The sequence below is a fragment of the Martes martes genome, assembly GCF_963455335.1.
Source record: "Martes martes genome assembly, chromosome: 4".
NCBI lineage: Eukaryota > Metazoa > Chordata > Mammalia > Carnivora > Mustelidae > Martes > Martes martes.
Genome location: NC_137891.1, coordinates 156,596,334 through 156,617,203, shown reverse-complemented (window position 1 = coordinate 156,617,203; position 20,870 = coordinate 156,596,334). Strand labels below are relative to the sequence as shown.

Here is a 20,870-nt window from a genome sequence, read left to right as displayed (position 1 = left end):
TGACCTGAGCCGAAATCACAAGCCGCACACTTAACTAATTGAGCCACCCCGGTGCCCCGGTAACGTAAATATTTAATTATTTCATTTCCCTGTAGAGCTTGGTTCTTTAATCCACTGTGTGCCTGGTCTCTAGGCCTAAGATTGTTAGAATCATGGAGCATGGGAGTAAAAGTGAGTCTCGGCTGAAACTCGGATTTCTAGGCCATCAGAGGAGAGGAGATTCCTGATGCCACGGTAAAGTGTAGTTATTTGCGGAGTTCTTGGCGGGGGGGAGGGTAAGAGAGGGGTGGGGGCGTTTGTTGCTGCGACGCTACAGCGGATTTTACGGTGGAGAGAGGTAGTCGGGGGTCCTACCGGCAACACCCGGGGCAGCCCCGGAACTAATGTCAGTGTCTGATCATGTGACTTTCAACATGGCGGCGGCCCTGGCTCCCTCCAGGAAGGGGTGGAGCCTGATCCCACAGACTCCGGTTGAGGTTACAGTGGGGGCTGCGCTCGCAGTTACCCAAGGCTTATCATGGAGGCGAACGGGTTGGGGTGAGTTCTCTGCACCACTTGGTATGGCCCGCGTGGTTTCTGACCTGACTCTTCCAACTCAGGAATCTGTCCCTATATACCTCTTTCCCGACCTTGGAGAGTTCCCAACCCGATTCCTGTTTCTGAACTCCCTAATCCTCTAAACATGGATTCCTGAGACTCCTTTAGGGGATGCCTCCAGGATTTTCTAATCCTCAGTTAGGATCGGTATTTTGGGACCCTCTACTCTGATTTCGCATTCAGTGTACCCTAGCCTGGGGATCCACCAGCTTCCGAACCATCCAACTGGTATCCCTGTTCCTGAGATTTTCTGGTCCAAAGACCCTGATCAGTTCTTACTGGGCTTTCATTACGTCCTTCCCCCAGTTTCTCCAGTGGCTTTGAGCTTGGGGGAGTTGGGGCTGTGTGGAAGATAAGAGGCCGCAGCGCGGGCCCTTCTAGTCTTGTGCAGCATCTGATAGGCAAAGAAGAGGTGGAAGGGGCGGGGAGCCACAGCTTAGGAACTGGCTGGAGAAGGCAGATAGTGGTGTCAGGATGAATCCGCCTTAAGAACCCGGGCCTTTCCCAACCCTTGGCCAAGCTTACTGACACCTACCCCTACTCCCTCCTGATCTCCAGATTCCAGGGTTTTCCAGAGCTGAAGAATGACACGTTCCTGCGAGCAGCCTGGGGAGAAGACACAGACTACACTCCCGTTTGGTGCATGCGGCAGGCAGGCCGTTATTTACCAGGTGAGGGTCAGGGCCCAGGAATCCAAGTGAAACTCTGGAGAGTGAGAAGATTTTGAAGGGCAGGGGAGGGATCCAGAGGTTCCTCAGGGTTGGGCCCTGCTTTCCCTCTTCTGTCTGCAGAGTTTAGGGAAACTCGGGCTGCCCAGGACTTTTTCAGCACCTGTCGCTCCCCAGAGGCCTGCTGTGAACTGACTTTGCAGGTGAGGCCTCTATGAAAAAGGGAGGTATTTATGCCCTCAGCTTGCCTCCTAGTAACCTGTCTTCTATTCCCTACAGCCACTGCGTCGCTTCCCTCTGGATGCTGCCATCATCTTCTCTGACATCCTTGTTGTACCCCAGGTACCTGTTCAAACCTGATGGGTAAGAAAGAGTAAAGATAGTCAAGGCTCAAGATAAGCACTTATCTTCACTGGACAGAGGGAAAAACTTGGGCTGAAAGAGATGGAGTTTGATCAAGTTTCATTCTCCTTTTCTTCCTTCTTGGCATGGGCTGAACAGAGCCTTTCTTCCTAAAGTTATAGGTAGGAAATCCAGGTATTTTCTTCCTCGCCAGGCACTGGGCATGGAGGTGACTATGGTGCCTGGCAAAGGGCCCAGCTTCCCAGAACCATTAAGAGAAGAACGGGACTTAGAACGTCTCCGGGATCCAGCAACAGTGACCTCCGAGCTGGACTATGTGTTCCAGGCCATCACCCTTACCCGACAACAGCTGGCTGGGCGTGTGCCACTGATTGGCTTTGCTGGTGCCCCGGTAATGTGGAACAAGGCAGGGACTTGGGCATGGGGAAATCATTCTGGTGGGTATGGTGTAGACAAGGGAAGTAAGTATCAGTCTGGCTTCTACACCTACGACATTCTCTTTGTATCCTTTTGCAGTGGACTCTGATGACATACATGATTGAGGGTGGCAGCTCAAGCACCATGGCTCAGGCCAAGCGTTGGCTTTACCAGAAACCACAGGCTAGTCACCAGCTGCTTCGCATCCTCACTGATGCTCTGGTCCCATATCTGGTGGGACAAGTGACTGCTGGTGCTCAGGTGGGTCCTGAGGGAGAGGAATAGGCTTGGGGTCTAGAAGAATGAGAAGCAGTATGGTTCCCTACACCTGAGAGGGTAGGTGTCATAATGCCCAGCAGGAAAGAAGCTTGGCCTACGATGATCTGACTGGAGCACCTAGGTCCAAACTCATCATTGACATTGGCAGTGCTATGTGCATTCAAACACCAAAGCTAGCACTGGTATATGAAGAAAGCAGAACTTTTTGAATGGAACTGGATTTACAGGCTTAGGCAGTATGAGGGTCTGAAGTTACTTGGGAGAAATTGAGACACGTGTGTGTGTGGGATCTGAGATACTTTGTGTGTTATGTATTTGTCTTTACCATCCCCTCTTCCCCTCCAACTGTAGGCATTGCAGCTCTTTGAGTCCCATGCAGGGCATCTTGGCCCACAGCTCTTCAGTAAGTTTGCACTGCCCTACATCTGTGATGTGGCCAAGCGGGTGAAGGCCAGGCTGCAGGAGGCAGGCCTGGCACCAGTGCCCATGGTAAGGATGGGGATGGAGTAAGTGAAGGTGGGCTTGTGGAATGTTGAGGGACTGAAGTGACCACTGGAGGGCAGCAGAGGTGTAGCCAAGATAAGTTAGTGGGCAAAGGTAAGCCTTTTGTTGCCTCAGAGATCTGTCCTTTCCCTCAGATCATCTTTGCTAAAGATGGACATTTTGCCCTGGAAGAGCTGGCCCATGCTGGCTATGAGGTGGTTGGGCTTGACTGGACAGTGGCCCCAAAGAAAGCCCGGTGAGTGATAGAGGATGAGGTGGAGAGGGAGCAGCTGCCACAAGAGCGGTCACCAGGATATGGCACTGACTTTGCTTTCAGGGAACGCGTGGGGAAGACGGTGACCTTGCAGGGCAACCTGGACCCCTGTGCTCTGTATGCATCTAAGGTAACCAGGGTCCCTATGTGTGTGTGTATATACTCCCATGGCTGTGAACATGGTTGTATTGCTGTGTGTGTCTTTATTGTATGTTTGTCCAGCTGTATGTATCATGTGAGCTCTAGGAAAGCAGGAATTTCTTTTTATAGTTGTCTGGCCCATACTAAGCATCCAGTAGACTGTTTTGAATTAATGACTGAATGAATAACACGGAGTAGAAGCATGCCTACATGCTGTGTCATGCTTATGCATAGGGAGTACAGGGGCTTGCTGGCCCCCTTGTAGCCAGTGCCCTGTTGGTCCTCCAGGAGGAGATCGGACGGCTGGTGCAGCAGATGCTGGATGACTTTGGGCCGCAGCACTACATTGCCAACCTGGGTCATGGACTTTACCCTGACATGGACCCAGAACACGTGGGGGCCTTTGTGGATGCTGTGCATAGACACTCACGTCTGCTTCGACAGAACTGAGCACACACCTTTTCTCTCAACTACTACTAACAAAGATGATTGATTGTTTCCAGGAGAATAAAAGTTCCAGATGTGGAGTCTAACATACGGTTTCATTTGTGGAAGATCTTTGCTCTTATTCTCAGTTCCTTCTTAGCCTCTGCTTCTTCCCTGGGGCCCCTTTCTGCATCTTCTCTAAGTCTTAGGAGCTCAGATATCAGTGAATATGTACTGTAGGACCCAATGTCAGGGCCCTCACTATCATTTTGCTCTCACCTCTCTGAGCCTGAGGGCTACGTAGGGTTGGGTAAAGCTTCCTAGCAGCTGAAGCTGTGACATTTGCAGAGTAATGGGCTCCTCACAGCATATGAGGCCAAATTGACAGAGCTTTGTGTCTGGGCGTGGAAGGGGGTGTAGATCAGAGAGGGACACAGAAATTGCTAGAATATTTTAGAGAGACCCCTTGAGGAAGATGGAATCTAGGTGAGCAGGGAAAAGCTGAGAGGACTTCAGCTTTGACACCAAAAGATGGTGGGGGCAGGGGTTGTGGACATAAAGACTCAGGGCTAGGATGCTTAGGAGTAGAGACAGACTTTGAGGGGAGAAGGCCTTTGAAGCCAAAAGGCCCTATTGCACTCAGGGTTGCTCTGCATTCTTTTCTGAGCATACCCTCCAATTTTCTCAGGACCTTGGTGTTTCTGCCCATCATGGTGGTACCTACTTCCTGGGACCTGGGACAAGGTCTGAAGTGCCTGTGAGCTCTGGAGAGGGGTGTGGTGTGGGAGGAAATTCTTCATTTGTCATTCCACATCTCCTTAGACCACTAGGGACCCACTGTACTAGAGGCGCAACCAATTCCTTGTCTCAGCCTAGGGCAATGCAGAAAAGAAAAAAGGGCCCCATTTATTGAGAGAACACAATTCTGATTTTAGAAAAATGATATTTTCTGTGATCCATGATTTATTCATAGAAAAGCACTGTGAGTTCACACACTTGCTAAAAAACGGCAATCGTGATACAGAAATGGGAGTGGCTTCTTTTTTATTTCTTTCTAACCAACCCATTGGGCTGAGAGGTGGTAGGGACCCATGGCTGGATAGTAAGATTTAAGTAGCCACAGACAGCAAAAACGACTTACTGGTTAGTGTGGAGGGGCGAAAAAGGTGACATTTTGTCAAAGAAAGGAACATAAAGCAGACAGAGAGGTCCTTAGTTCACACTCTAGCTATACCACCCCTTCCCTATCACACCCCACCCCCCACTTCAGAACTAAAACATGAAACAGTAAACACCAAGACACTGGCATCCAGATGACTCTTCTGAAAGCCCATGCTACCTTCTATAACAATTCCAGGCTGAGCACAGGGGTCAGGAAGGTAGCAGGAATAGGATACACTGTGGAGGTCAGCTAGGGCTAAGACAGGCATTGCCTACTAGGGGTAGAAACTACTCAGAAAGGGAAAGGCCGAATGCATTCCAGCCCCAGCCTCCAAAACAGTGACCAGTGGGCAGGCAGAGGAAGCTTGAGGTAGAAAGGCAAGGGAAGAAAGCAAGTACAGGGCAAGAATAGAACTGGAGCTGAAGGAGTCACTCTTAGGGCAGATGGAGACTAGTGCTTAGGAGCTTGCTGAGAAAGCGGTAAGTAAGGGAGACAGAGATGGGGAACGTGTTCAGCAGGTGAGAGAGATGAGGAATGGGGAAGAGAGATCTGGCAAAAAAGAAAGGACACATTCATGCAGATTCTGAAACGTAAATTCACACATACATGCCAAAAATATCCACAGTTACACATATAAAGACAGACCAAAGGAGAACAAGCATACACACACAAACATGTTCATACACATGGATCTGTGGGCTCCCCCCGACTGAACATGCATTGACAGGCACACATACACCACAGGTATGTATGCTTACATGTTCACAAATGTGTATACCCTCACACAACTCACAGTCCAGCACACAGACATGTACTGACACACAGACCCGACAGACACAACATAAGTACATGTGCAAGACAGGTATGCACAGATATATCTATGCACAGAGACACACATACTTAGCCATACGGATACATATACACACACATAGTTTGAGATAAAACCAGACACTCTCTAACACAAAGGTGACCAGAGTAGATGAATGTTAATGAGTTCAGTGGCCTCCCAGACCTTCACACTCCCCCTGCACTTACTTCTCAGGAGCTCAACAGGTTCCTAGAGAGGCTGTGTGTGGCAGGAGTGAGAGCTTCACTGTCCTTGTGGCTTCATGAGGCAAGAGTCTAACCCCAGTCCTGGCCCTGCCCCTCTCCCACCACTGGGCTATACAGATGCCCTGTGTCTGCAGGCTGGGGTTTCTGCATAGACTAGACCTGGGATTTATTCTAACCGGTCGTTGTACTCCCCACCACCCTCACTCTTCCACTGCAAACTGTATATATTCTGCAAGGGAAACCTGAGAAATGGTTGTGTCTCCTCAGAAAACAAGCCTATCTTCCCACCCACAGCTACTTCAAGTACCCATCAAATTAGAATCAGAATTATAAATAGTTACAACTTTACAGTGTAATTGGCAACACATATACTATAGTATTTACAGTACCATAAATGCTTCTGTTTCTCTGGTTAAGCGATCCCTGAGACGGAACAGTGTTCTGTGTTTGCCAAGGGAGAGCGGGCCAATGCCCAGGACACACGCAGGATATAGGGGCGTGAGGTGGCATGTTGTGGGGTTTCTGATCAATCTGTAGGGCCCAGCTCCTTCAGGAACAGTGGGCTATAGTGAGAACTTTGCCAAGGAAGGCATATTGGCTAGAGTTGGACTCTCCCATGCTTAGCCCTGTGGTGCTCTGGCTTCAGCCACAGGCGCTCAGAGTCCTCTCAGGGTGGACGAATGTTTCAGTGTCCTTGGCCTGACCTGTGGTACCTGGGAGCCCAGGCTGCCCCGGCAGTGAGCTGCTTTCTCAGCCAAAGCGCTCTCGCACCAGCAGCATCAGCTTCTTCTTGCCCTTGTAGATTTGTTTGAGGTTGTCGATGAACTGGGCAAACTGCAGGTGGCCGTCCTGGGGCAGCAGGAAGGTCTCCCGAGCCTTGCTCAGAAACTCGATGAACTCTCCGTAGTGGCGAGGGCTGATGTGTGTCAGGCGTGAGTGTGTAGTGTTGATATAGGCATTGATGGTGGCATCCAGCAACTGGCGCAGCGGAGCTTTGTCGGTGGACATGAGCTTTCCAGAGCTGCGGCGGCCTGGGATGCCAGCCAGGCCTGGGGCCGTCACTGTACAGCGCCGCAAGATGTCTGAAAGCACTGTGGCGCAGTGCACACTCTTCACCACCAGGGGGATGAGGGCTGCCAGCTCGTTCTTGCCCAGAGAGTGGCTGAGGGCACACGCCCAGAGCACATCATTGATGGCTGGATGGGTATCCTGGTTGTAGGCCAGGTTGAGATGGCTCATGGCCAGGGAGGCCAACTTGAAGGCACGTAGCGGGTAGCCACGGAGCTCCATGTAGCGGGCAATGGTGAACAGTTGTGAGTGTGTCATGCCGCCAGTGGCAGCATCAATGGCAATCTGGTAGGCTGCCTCAAAGGCGATGTGGTCTTTCTCACAGAGTGTAAGGGCTGACAGGGCACAGCTCTGGGGATCCTTCATGGCACACTGTAGGGCCAGCGTGCGAGCACAGCTAGCCAGCTCCTCCCGCTGTGGATAGTCAAGACTGAGGCGCAGGATAGTGGTGTGGGATACAGCTGTGGCAGCCACAATGCTAGTAGCCTCGGTGGGGGTGAAGAGTGTGTACCAGCTCTGCAAAATGCTCACCAGGGCCCGCACACCTGTCAGGGAGAGCCTGAGCTCAGCCGTGGCCATCCGGGTCCTGATCCAGGTCTGCCCAGATGACCCCTTGGGGGTCAGAACTTGGCTTGCAGAGATGAGTTCTCCCTCCTCCTCAGCAGCCTTGAGATTATCTGAGGCAAACCAAGGAGCATCCCGGATGGCCAGACCCTGTTTGGGGTCTCTTCCTTCCCCTTCCTTCCCCAAGTCAGAGGGTTGAAGATTTCTGCAGGTGCTCTTAACCCCTCACAAGGATGGAGCAGCAGAGCCTGTGGTAGTCACAGATCTGCCTGGGGGTTCTGAGGTGGGACCTCTCAGGGTAGAGTCTCATGCTGGGACTTTGGGTTTTAGTTGGGGTCCTGAGACTCCAAGTTGTTTGGGGGTTTTTCAGAAGCACAGGCAGGGACTGGGACTAAACCACTGGGCCAACTACCTCCCAAGGGTGCACTTGCATACTGGTGGCTGAAAATTCAGTCTCTCAAATGTGTCTCTGATTGGAGGGTCAAAGTGCTGCTGACATCAGGGTATGGTCCAAGCAGTGAGGGCAGAGCTTGGGCTAGGTAAATAAAGGCCATCTTTCCCATCAGCAGCCCCATCCTTTCCCAGGCCATCAGTAATAGGAATATGAGAGCTCTAAGGATTCACTGTCTTGTTCCAAGAGTAGGGCCTAAGAACTCCTTTCCCTGGGGATTAGAGGGAAATGGGAGACTCACCCACTTCTGTAGCACATGTCACCAACCACCGCACCATCTCCCGGCGCCTCCAGTTAAGAGTTGATAAGGTCATCCTCATCACCTGAGCAAAAAAGAGGCATTTTCACTTGGCTAAGCATAACTGTTAGGACTTCTACATCCCCACATCCCCTTACCATCCATTTATGCAACAAGTGTCTACTGGTGCTTTAAACAGCCATCTCTGATAAGTACAGACAGGTTTGTTTAATTTCTGCCTACCCCTCCCACCAATCAGATATAAGACTTCTCTGATGACCTGTAATGAAGTCCTTACTGTCACACCTTATTATTGACTTGACTTGGGAGGAATGGGGAGGGGTGGAGAGAAAATAGGGACCCGATGGAGCCTAAAGCTACACTGCTTCTGGCCTTAACTTAAAAATGGAGCTCAATTTGGAGATCCTTACCTAGAAGGCCAGTCTAAAAGTTGTGTTCTGGGGACACAGAAAGAACTGGGCTTGGCTGGTTCATGCCCAGTGCCTCTGGGATCTTATCTTCTACCGATGATCACTACGCCAGAAGCGTAAAGCAGGGATAACCTATTCCTCCTCCATACCTGTAAGCCCAGCTCCAGGGCCACGTTGAGCAGGGTGCTGTCAGTACTACTATCTGTGGGAGTGGCAATCTTGAATGCATCTTGGGCCAGTTTGAAGATGAGGGAGGAAGAATGGATGTGCTTCTGTATAGCTTCCAGAATTGTTCGGAGCCTCAGAGTATCCCCTATAGGTGCAGAGAGAAGGGGCAGTGACAGGTCTTCTTTAAAGTCTCCCTGAACAGTCTACTGATCACATAGATACTAGCTGAACTGGCTGCTATCAATTCACTGAATAATTCTGAATGCTACCATCCCTTTTGGGTAGACAAGCTCTGTCTCCACTAAACCCAATGAAGACTGCTTCCTTCACCAGGCATCCACATGAATTCACTTCTCACCACCTCTTCATCTGCCTCCACCCTTCACCTTCTTCCCCTTGACTCCTTAAGTGCCAGAAATAATTTTTATGAACACCCTGATTTTTGAGAGCTACTTATACAGGACACAGGAAGCCACATTATTATCAAAAAAGTATGCTAATCCCATTGTCTGCCTCTCACTGCAGCTCCCTATGCTGCACCTTTCATCCCTGTGATGTGTTCATTCTGTAATTGGAGGCCTGTACCTCCCATTCCCTCTACCCATTTTGCTCATCCCCTTACTTCCCTCCCCTCAGGCAACCACCAGTTTGCTTTCTGTATTTATAGGTCTGTTTCTGCTTTTTGTTTATTCATTTGTTGTTTAGATTCCACATATAAGTGAAATCATACGGTAGATTTTTGTTTGTACAGATTTTAAATTTTGCATAAAATCTTTAATTCTTAAGGTGAAACTAGGATGTTTTATGAGAGCAGATTAAAAGTATGTGCAATATGTGGAATACTTTTTAAAAAAGCATTTAGAAAATGGTGATTTTTGTATATTAACCTTGTATCCTGCAACCTTGATCAAGTTACTTATCCTGTTTTATTTTGTTGTTGTTGATTCTTTGGGGTTTCCTACATAGACAATTATCTGAATTGCCAACAAAGGCAGTTTTATTTCTTCTTTCCTAGACTATACACATTTTATCTCTTTCTTGTCTTACTGCATTTGCTAGGGCTTCCAATAAGATGCTGAATGGGAGTGGGTGAGAAGGAACATTCTTATCCTATTCCTGATTTTCAGGGGAAAGTATTTAGTTTCTCTTCACTAAGTGTGATGGTAGCTATAGGTTCTTTGTAGATATTCTTTATAAAGTTGAGTTGGTTCTTTTCTATTCCTGGTTGCTGAGTTGTTGTTGTTGTTATCGTGAATAGGTGTTGGATTTTTGTCAAATATTTTTCTTGTATATATTAATAAAATTATATAATCTTTCTTCTTTAGTCTGATGATGGGATGGGTTACATTAATTTGTTTTCCAGTGCTGAAACAGCCTTGCATATCTGGAATAAATCCTACTTTGTCATGGTTTATAATTTTTTTTAATACTTTGTTGGATTCAATTTGCTATTATTTTGTTGAGGTAAGGTCATTCATTAGTGATGTCAGTTTGCAGTTTTCTTTTCCTCTATTGTCTTTATCTGTTTTTGGTATTAGAGTAATGCTGGCATCATAAGACTAGGTAGGAGGTGTTCTGCTTCTTTTTTCTAGAACAGATTTCAGAGAATTTGCCTCATTTATTCCTTAAATATTTGCTATAACTCACCAGTGAAATCATCTAGGCCAAGTGCTTTCTGTCTGAAAGATTACTGATGCAAATTCTTTAACAGATGTATGCCTATTCAGATTATTTATTTCTCTATATATGTTTTGGTAGATTGTGTTTTTCAAGGAATTGGTACATTCATTATTGAAGATATCAAATTTGTGTTAATACAGTTGTTTGTAATTTTATTATCCTTTTAATGTTTAATATCATTTATGATATTAGTAAGTTATGTGTTCTCTTTTCTTGGTTAGCCTGGCTAGAGAGTTATCAATTTTAATGATATTTTCAAAGAGGTACCTTTTGCTTTGAGTTTTCTGCATTTTCTTCCAATTTTCAATTTCATTGATTTTTTTCTCTAATTTTTTATTTCTTCTGCTAGCTTTAAGTTTATATTGCTCTTCTTTCTTTAGTTTTCTAACATGGAAGCTTACATTATTGATTTTATTTTATTTCCTCCCAACTTTATTGAGATATAATTGACATATAACATTGTGTAAGTTTAAGGCATACAGTGTGACTTGATATACATATTGCAGATTATCACAATAAGGCTAAGTAACACATTTATCATCACCTCACATCATTACCTTTGTGTGCATGTGTGTGGTGAGAACATTTAAGATCTATTCTCTTAGCAGATTTTAAGTATACAACTCAGTATTGTTAACTACAGTTACCATGTCTTACATTAGATTCCAAGAACTTATTTAATTTCTCCCAACACTCAGACCCTGGCAACCACCAATCTACTCTCTGTTTCTATGAGTTTGGCATTTTTAGATTCACATATAAGTGAGATCATGCCATATTTGTCTTTTTTGGATATCTGTATCTATATCTATAAAACTAAACACAATGCCCTTAAGGCTCACCTATGTTGTTGTAAGTGGCTGGATTTTCTTTTTTTTATGGCTTAGTAATATTCCTGTGTGTGTGTGTGCGCGTGCGCGCATGCACTATATCTATTTATCTGTTGTTGGACACGTAGGTTGTTTCCAAATCTTGGCTATTGTGAATAATGCTGCAATACAACAAATACAGGGGTGCAGATAAGTCTTTGAGATAGCGATTTCATTTCCTTTGGGTATATACTCAGAAGTGGGATTGCTGGACCATATATGGTAGTTCTACTTTATATTTTTGAGGAAGCTGCATACTGTCCTCCAAAGTAGCTATAATAATGTGCATTTCTACCAACACTTCATTAGGGTTCATTTTTCCTCCATATCCTTGCCAGCACTAGTTATCTCTTGTTTTTTAAATAATAACCATTCTAACAGGGGTGAGGTGATAGATTAATTTTACATTTTCTTTCTTTTGTAACCTATGGATTTAATGCTATAAATTCCTCTTCAAGCGCTGTTTTTGCTGCATCCCCTACATTAAAAAAATATATTTTATTTATTTATTTGAGAGCGAGACAATGAGAGAGAGCATGGGGGAGGAGAAGGACAGAGGGAGAAGCAGACTCCCCATGGTGCTGGGAGCCCGATGCGGGACTTGATTCTGGGACTCCAAGATCATGACCTGAGCTGAAGGTAGTCGCTTAACCAACTGAGCCACCCAGGAGCCCCATCCCCTACATTTTGATCATTTGTATTTTAATTTTCATTTAGTTCAAAATATTAAAAAATTTCCCAAGAGTTCTTCTTTGACCTATGTGCAATTTAGAAGTATGATGTTTGAGCTCCATGTACTTTGGAATTTTCCAGTTATTTCTTTTTATTATTATGTTATGTTAGTCACCATACAGTACATCATTAGTTTTTGATGTAATTAGTGTTTCATGAGTCATTGTTTGCATAAAACACCCAGTGCTCCACACAATACGTGCCCTCACGGGCTAACCCATCCCCCCACCCCATTCCCCTCTAAGACCCTCAGACTGTTTCCTGGAAACAATCCAGTTATCTTTCTGTTATTGATTTCTAGTTTAATTCCACTGTGGTCTGAGAGCATACTTTGTATGATTTCTTTTAAATTACTTAGGTGTGTTTTATGGTCCAGAATGTGGTCTGTCTTGGTGAATGTTCCATGTGTTTGAGAAGAATGTGTATTCTGTTCTTTGAAGAAGTGTACTATAAATGTTAATTGGTCCCAGTTCATTAATATTGCAATTTAGTTCAAGTATATCCTGATTTTCTGCCTGCTAGATTTGTCAATTACTGATAGAAGAATGTTGAATTCTCCAACTATAATAGTGGATTTGTCTATTTCTCTTTGCTATATCAGTTTTTGTTTCACATATTTTGGTGTTCTGTTGTTAAATGCATATACGTTAAGGATTATTTTGTCTTCTTGGAATAACCCTCTTTATCCCTGTAATTTTCCATGTTTTGAAGTCTGTTTTGTGTGAAATTTATACATATACTCCAGGTTTCTTTTGATTTGTGTTAGCATGGTATACCTTTCTCCACATTTTGTTGTTGTTGAAGAAATTGTGTTTAAGAAATATTTAATTTAAGAAATATTTTTAAAGGTGAAAATAACAAACTGGCTAAACTACTAGGCATGCTTTCCTGGGAGAGTATCTTTTCCAGACTCTTCCTGCTTTCAGTGTGGCTAGTCTGGCAGTGAGGCTATAGGGTGTGGAAAGTGAGGGCCAGAGTGTTGATACTCTGTTTGTTGGTTTAAAGCCCTGTCCTCTATTTTTTTTTTTTTTTAAAGAGAGAGAGCACAGAAGTGGGCGGAGAGGGAGAGGAAGAAAATCTCCAGTAGGTTCCATGCTCAGCACAGATCCTGATGTAGGGCTTGATCCCATGACACTGAGATCCTGACTGGAGCCAAAATCAAGAGACAGACACTTAACTGACTGAGGCACCCAGGCACCTCTGGCCTTTGTTTTTAATAAAAAATATTTGAAAGGTAAAGTATATAAGCTCAGTCATAGAGAAATTAAATATCTTCCTAAAGGTACTGAGATAAAAATGAAGCCCGGTGATGTTCACTGTTTGTACTTTTGTTTGAGTCTTTTTGCTTGTTCTAGCACTCCTTCTTAGAGAGTGCTAATTCATTTATCTATCTAGCTATCTAATTTGTGGTTAACATATATAATCAAACTTGCTATTTTAACCATTTTTAAGTGTACAACTGAATGGTGCTCATCACATTCGAAATGTTGTGTAAATATTACCACTATTTGTAAAATTTAAAAAAAAATTTTTTTTTTTTGACAGAGAGAGAGAGAGAATGAGATCACAAGTAGGCAGAGAGGCAGGCAGAGAGAAAGGGGAAGCAGGCTCTCTGCCAAGCAGAGAGCTGATGCAGGACTCGATCCCAAGACCCTGAGATCATGATCTGAGCCGAAGACAGAGGCTTATTAACCCACTGAGCCACCCAGGCGCCCCTGTAAAATTTTTTAATCACCCCAAACAGAAGCCCCTGGTAAAACTCTAATCTATTTTGTCTTTATTAATTTGCCTGTTTTAGCTATTTTCATATAATCATATATTTAAAATTTTGTATCTGGATTATTTCACTTAGCATGTCTTCAAAGTTCCCCCAGGTTGTAGCATGTTATCAGAATGTCATTTTTCTTCATGATTTAATATTCCATTGTATGTATATACCACATTTTATTTATCTGTTTGTAAGCTGACAGACACTTGGGTTGTTTCCAATTTTTGGCTGTTACGAATAATGCTGCAATGAACACTGATGTGTAAATATCTATTTGAGTCCCTCTTTTTCATTCTTTTGGGTATATACCTAGAAGTGGAATAACTGGGTTATATGGTAATTCTATCTAAAATTTTCAGGAACATGAGTGCCTGGCTGGCTTGGTCATTGGAGCCTGTGACTCCTGCTCTTGGGGTCCTGAGTTCAGGCCCCACACTGGGTGAAGACCTTACATTAAAGAAAAAAAAATAGAGGCGCCTGGGTGGGTCAGTCGGTTAAGCATCTGCCTTCGACGCAGGTCGTGATCTCAGGGTTCTGGGATTGACCCCCGCATTGGGCTCCCTGTTTGTGGGAAGCCTGTTTTCCCTCTCCCCCTCCCAACCGCCCCCCCCCCATTCATGCTCTCTTGCTCTCTCAAATAAATAAATAAAACCTTAAAAAAAAAAAAGGTAAAATTTTCAGGAACAAACTATTTTCCACAACAGCTGTACTACTTTACATTCCCACTGGCAATGTACAACATTCCAATTTCTCTACATCCTTGCCAACACTTTATTATTATTTTTTTTTTATAAAAGCCATCCTAGTGGGCATGAAGTAGTATCTCACTGTGGTTTTGATTTGCATTTCCTTAATGACTAATGATGTTGAATACCTTTTCATTTGCTTATTACTTATATATCTCCTTTGGAGAAATGTTTCTTCAAGTCTTTTGCCCATTTTAAAATGGGTTGTCTTTTTGTTGTTGAGTTGTAGTTCTTTATAGATTTATATATTAAGCCCTTATAAGGTATATGATTTACAAATATTTTCTTCCATCCTGTAGGTTGTCTTTTTACTTTCTTGACAATATTCATTAAAAGCTTTTAATTTTTTTTCAACATTTTACTTTTAAGTCACCTCTACATACAAGGTGGGGCTCAAACGTATAACCCTGAGATCAAGAGTCACATGTTCCACCAATCAAGGCAGTCAGACACCCCCAAAAGCTTTTAATTTTGATGAGGTTGAACTTATTTTTTTTTCCTTTGCTGTTCATCCTTTGGTGTCATATTTAAGAATTCACTGACAAGTCTGAGGTCATAAAAATTTATCCCTATATTTCCTTCTATGAAGTTTATGGCTTTAGCTCTTTTATTTAGGTCTTTCCCTTTACTTTTAGTCTGTGTCTTTATATATATATATATATATAATATAAATATAAAATATTTATATAAAATATAAAATATATTATATATATATTTTAAGTTTTTTATGTATTTGACAGAGAGAGAGAGAGAGATCACAAGTAGGCAAGAGGTAGGCAGAGAGAGAGGGGGAAGCAGGCTCCCCACTGAGCAGAGAGCCTGATGCGGGACTCTGATTCCAGGACCCTGGGATCACGACCTGAGCCGAAGGCAGAGGCCTTAACCCACTGAGCCACCCAGGTGCCTGTGTCTTTATATTTAAACCGGCTTCTTGTAGACAACATATAATTAGGCCTTTGGTGTTTTGTTTTTGTTTTAAATTTGTTCTGTCAATTTCTATTAAAGATTTTTACTTTTTTAAAAAGATTTATCCATGGGGAAGGGTAGGGACAGAGAGAAAGGGAGAGAACTCTCAAGCAGGCTCCCTGCTGAGCATGGAGCCTGACCCAGGGCTGGATCCCAGCACACTGAGATCATGACCCAAGTGGAAATCAAGAGTTGGATGCTCAACTGACTGAGCCACCCAGGAGCTCCAGTCTCTATCTTTTATTTATTTATTTTTAAAAAGATTTTATTTATTTGACAGAGAGAGATCAGAAGTAGGCAGAGAAGCAGGGGGAGAGGGGGGAAGCAGGCCCCCCGCTGAGCAGAGAGCCCAATGCAGGGCTTGATCCCCAGGACCCTGGGAGGGATCATGACCTGAGCCGAAGGCAAAGGCCTAACCCACTGAGCCACCAAGGCACCACTCCAGTCTCTATCTTTTAATTGGCATATTTAGACCATAACATTTAAAGTGATTACTGATATAGTTGGAATAATATCTACCATATTTATTAACTATTTTCTATTCATACTTGTTCTTTTTTTTTAAGATTTTATTTATTTACTTGACAGAGAGAGAGAGAGCACAAGTAGGCAGAGTGGAAGGTGGAGGGAGAGGGAGAAGCGGGCTTCCCACTCAGTGGGAAGCCCCATGCAGGGCTCCATCCCAGGACTCTGAGATCATGACCTGAGCCAAAGGCAGCCACTTTAACCAACCGAGCCACCCAGGTGTTCCCTCCCGCCCTTTTAAAAAAATCTCCTCCCTTTTTGGCCATCTCTGGCTTACACTGATCTCTTGTTACTTAATTTTCTCTCTTACCAATTATCCTTCTCTTAAAAATTCTTTTAGATTTGCCCTAGAGTTGCAGTATACATTTACAATGAATCTAAGTTCATTTTAAAATAACTATACCAGTTCATAAGGTGCCTTATAATAGTATTCTCAATTTTTCCTTTCCTTCTGTAACATCATTGCTGTCATTCATTTCACTTATCTTTAAGCTATAATTACCCAATATATTGCTACTATATATTGCTATTATTATTTAAAATTTCTTGAAAGTTTGTTTATTTATTTATTTATTTATTTATTTTAAAGGGAGGAAGAGAGAGAGAATATCTTAAGCAGTTTCCACGTTCATCATGGAGCCAGATGCAGCACTCGATCTCACAACCTTGAGATCATGACCCAAGCTGAAATCAAGAGTTGGATCCTTAACTGAGCCAACCATGCGCCCCTAAGATTTTATTTTTATGTAATCTCTACACCCAACATAGGGCTCAAACTTACAAACCCGAGATCAAGAGTCACATGCTGTATCGACTGAGCCAGCCAGCTGCCCCTGCTAGTATTATTTTACTTTAAACAAGCAGTTATCTATTAGTTTAACTAAGAATTTTAAAAAAAACCCAAAGGTTTTATTTTACCTTTGTTTCTTTTCTAACATTCTTCCTTTCTTTATGTAGATCTGAGTTTCACATCTATATTATTTTCCTTTTCTCTGAAGGACTTCTTGCAAAGAAGGTCTATCAGTAATAAACTTCTCAGTTTTTGTCTGAGAAAGTCTTTATTTCTCCTTTACTTCTGGAGGATGATTTATTTGGATACCAAATTCTCGGTTGGTGGTTTTTTTTTTCTTTCAACACCTTACATATTTCACTTCATTCTCTTCTTGCTTGCGTGGTTTGTGAAGTGATGTAATTCTTATCCTTGTTTCTCTATAGGTAAGGTAGTTTTGTTCTCTGGCTTCTTTCAAGATTTCTTGGTCTTTGGTTCTCTGCAGTTTGAGTATGATATGTTTAGGAGAAAATTTTTTGGTGTTCATACTTGGTTTTCTCTGAGCTTCCTGGATCTGTGTTCTGGTGTCTGTCACTAACTGGAAAATTCTGAGCCATTATTACTTCAAATATTTCTTTTGCTCCTTTCGTTCTTCTCCTAGTATTCCCATCATGTATATGTCGGGTATCTTTTCTAATTGTCCTACAGTTCTCAGATATTCTATTCTTAGGTACCCCATCCCACCATTTTTAAAAAATCTTTGCATTTTGATTTAAGCAGTTTCTATTGACATTTATAATTTAAGAATTTGGAAATATTCACATGGTTCAATGTTGAAATGACACAAAAGGTAAATAATTAAAAGTTCTTTCTTCCCCTCTCCCCTGATGCTCATTCACCCACTTCTAACCCTATACGCAGCCAATATTATGAGTTCTTGAATTACCTTCCAGAATACTCTACGGATAATAAGGAAATACATTATCTAGTTCCTCTCCTTAAAAACAAACAAACAAAAAACCCCACAAATAGTAGCCTAGTATACAAAGATTTGCATGTTTTTCCTCCCCACATATCAACATATCTTGGAGATTCTTCCACATCAATATATAAAGATCTTCTTTTCTATTAAATGGTTGCATAATATTCCATTTATGGATAAACAGTTTCACAACTCCTTATTCAAAACCCTTTGAATGTGTTTTGGAATTCAGAATTTTTTTTACAGAAAGATAATTTATGTATACATTATACATAATCTTTGCAGTGGGCTTGGGGCAAGATCCCATAATTAAACACACTGTGAATGAATAAATATTCACACTAGTTGGGATGAAGAGCAAAGTAAGTATTGTTATTTATCAATAACAGCTTTAAACTGAGAAATTAAATGGTGTGATATAGACCATAAATATTTGGTACTCTTTATTTCTAAGAAAACATTCAATAAAACCTAAAACCAAACTAAATATTTCTACATACACATGCAATAAATATTTGCTACATTTGGTTTCTCGAGGATCTTGGACAAAAGGTTTCATGAGGTTTGTTATTATTGTCACCAAAGATTAGAATTAGATATTTAATGATGGGCCAGGAATGGGGTTCTTTAAAGATAAAGCAATACTACATTACAATAGATGACCTTTAAAAATGTGTAGTTCTAGGGTAATGTATTTCATTAATATGGTTTTCTAGATGAGCAGTCTGCTTAATTAAGTAAGCAGATTTAAGAAAGTATACTTCACTTTACATATTCTTGAGGCAAGTCTTTACCCCTTCTGCATATTATTCAAGGCCAAGTAAATGCTCATACATTTCCCCTATATTACCTATGGAGATTTTTTTCCATCTGTTATATCTCACCATTGTCATCACTACTAGTCTCATGCTTATTTGGGTTAACACCATTTTAGCAAATTTTCTATCTTGCAAGGAATGTACGATAGGTACATACTTTATTCAGTATTTTTTTGATATCAGATTGCTCTATCTCAGTGCTTCTACAACCTTAGTGAACATAAAAGTCATCTTGAGAATTCGTTTAAATATAGATTCTTGGGCTTCACCCACAGAGATTCTAATTCAGTAGGTCTGGGAATTCACATTTCTAATAAGCTTCCTGTTGTTATCGATGCTGTTTGTCCACTGACCACACTTTCAGTAGCAAAGTTCTGACTTACTTAGACTTCTAGTCAATAAAATTTTAGTGTCTACTTTTTTGTTGACTTCATGGTAGGTAGAAGCTTCTTCATCATAGATACTCAGATATTTTATAGTATGATGCTTCTTAAATTTCTGCAGGCAATTCTGATATTTTATACTCACCTTAAATATGTTCAGTCCTTCATGACATAGTCTAGCTTTTTTCATGACCAAAACCCAATCAGGGGCATAAGTCACACTGCTTCATTGTTGAATCTATGCAATAATGGTCATTTCAGCATCTTCATTTTTTGCCCTCTGAAATCTGTTCTTCTTTAGTTCTGGTCATTGTTGCCCTGGTAAAACTTCAACATTCTATTTTTTTCAAGCCATATGTTGTATTAATTCCCACACCCTATTCTTTAGTAAGATGCCTCACAGACATACCTGATTAAGCTTCTACACTAACTCTATGTTCTGTGCTACTGAAAATGATGGATGCTTCCATTTCTTCTTATTCTTATCTTCAATTTTCTGGACATTTTTACAGGACAATTAAACTCAAATGGACAAAATGACAACAACACAAACAAAAAAGGCAACACATTACTGGTGAACAGCAAGGATATATGTGACTAAGAGTGCTGAGGAACAACTAATGCCTAATGTCAGTGGAGGTCAGGTTTTGCCGTGAAACTTAAAGTTTGGATTTTCAAAGCTTTTCATATTTTGGAATTCCATGTAAGAGATTTTAGACATGATATACTTAATCAGCCTCCTATTGGTGAATACTTAGAACATTTCAAATATTTCACAATTACAAACAACGCTGGACGAAATAACCTAGTGCAAACATCATTTCACATTTGGGTATAAATACATTTGTAAGATAAAATCCTGGAAATGAAATTGCTGGGTCAAAGGATGTGTGCACAATAATTTTCAAAGATGTGCCAAATTGCCCTCCACAAAGGATTACCAATCTATACTCCCAGTCCACACCTTTGCAAACACAATGTTTTATCAAAATGTTTTCTTTTATTTTGAAATAATTTCAAACTCACAGAAATGTTTCAAGAATAATACAGAGAGATCTTTTCTTACCCCTGAAGCATTCAAAAGTAATGATACCCTATCACTCCTGAATAGTCTACACTTCTGGCAAGCAAGGAAACTTCTACATACCCACAATACAACCATCAAAATAAGGAAATTAATATTGATATATTACTACCATCTACCACAGATCCTATTCAAGTTTCACCAATTGTTCCAATAATGTACTTTATAGCAAACAGATTTCAAACAAAATCATATGTTGTATTTAATTTTTCCTATCTCTTTAATCTTTGTCATTTTGGAAAAATTCTTCAGTCTTCCCTTGACATTCATGACCTTGACACTTTGCAGATTAAACTAGTCATTTTGTAAGTATGCCCTTCAATCTGGGTATGTCTGATGTTTCCTGAAGTTCTTATAGCTTCCTAACTGGTGATATATAATTTTGACTTGACCCATTTCTGACGGTCTTAACTGTGATCATTTGATTAAAGTGATGTCTGCCAAGTTTCTCTACTGTAAAGTTACACATTATCCCTTTGTGATTGACAAGTATTTTGTGGAAACATACTTTGAGATAATGTAAATATCCTTAATCAAATGTTCACCCACTAGTTTTAGCATCCATTGATGTTTCTAGGCTGAACTAAGTATTATATATAAATACAGTCTCCCCCCCCCCGACAAATGCTATATTCTCATTTCATCATTCTTTCCACAATCATCAGCTGGCATTCTACTCTATTCATTTATTTGCTCAAACCAGTATAAAACTCATGGATAAAACTATTTTAGTCAATAAGTTATAATAAGTTGCCATCATTACTT

The 20,870-nt window shown here is 42.0% G+C and overlaps 2 protein-coding genes across 3 annotated transcripts in view; one reads left to right on the top strand and one right to left on the bottom strand.

The window, feature by feature from the left end:
* Nucleotides 1–383: 383 nt before the first annotated feature.
* Nucleotides 384–3,755, top strand: UROD (uroporphyrinogen decarboxylase). Of its 2 annotated transcripts, XM_080801215.1 has the most exons (10): nucleotides 384–537; nucleotides 1,156–1,268; nucleotides 1,389–1,468; nucleotides 1,545–1,607; nucleotides 1,822–2,019; nucleotides 2,145–2,306; nucleotides 2,676–2,813; nucleotides 2,963–3,063; nucleotides 3,145–3,211; nucleotides 3,511–3,755. In XM_080801215.1, the coding sequence occupies exons 1-10, from the start codon at nucleotides 518–520 to the stop codon at nucleotides 3,670–3,672; spliced, it is 1,104 nt and encodes a 367-aa protein (XP_080657341.1). In that variant the 5' UTR covers nucleotides 384–517; the 3' UTR covers nucleotides 3,673–3,755. The 2 variants fall into 2 exon arrangements, with proteins under 2 accessions (XP_080657341.1, XP_080657342.1); XM_080801216.1 differs by lacking the exon at nucleotides 1,389–1,468 and having other exon boundaries at nucleotides 402–537.
* Nucleotides 3,756–6,613: 2,858 nt separating this feature from the next.
* ZSWIM5 (zinc finger SWIM-type containing 5) overlaps nucleotides 6,614–20,870 on the bottom strand; it is a gene marked incomplete at both ends in the record, with an annotated part of 216,933 nt that continues 202,676 nt past the window's right edge. Inside the window, 3 exons of the mRNA XM_080800274.1 lie at nucleotides 6,614–7,476; nucleotides 8,188–8,269; nucleotides 8,765–8,928. Of these exons, the coding sequence (XP_080656400.1) occupies nucleotides 6,614–7,476; nucleotides 8,188–8,269; nucleotides 8,765–8,928 (1,109 nt within the window). The remainder of the gene's footprint in view (nucleotides 7,477–8,187; nucleotides 8,270–8,764; nucleotides 8,929–20,870) is intronic.

Bases quoted from the DNA above. Each gene is read 5' to 3' on its own strand.
- UROD (XM_080801215.1), top strand. From the start codon at position 518: ATGGAGGCGAACGGGTTGGG. The intron at 1,469-1,544 runs GTGAGGCCTCTA...TATTCCCTACAG, and splicing joins GCTGTGAACTGACTTTGCAG to CCACTGCGTCGCTTCCCTCT. The intron at 3,064-3,144 runs GTGAGTGATAGA...CTTTGCTTTCAG, and splicing joins GTGGCCCCAAAGAAAGCCCG to GGAACGCGTGGGGAAGACGG.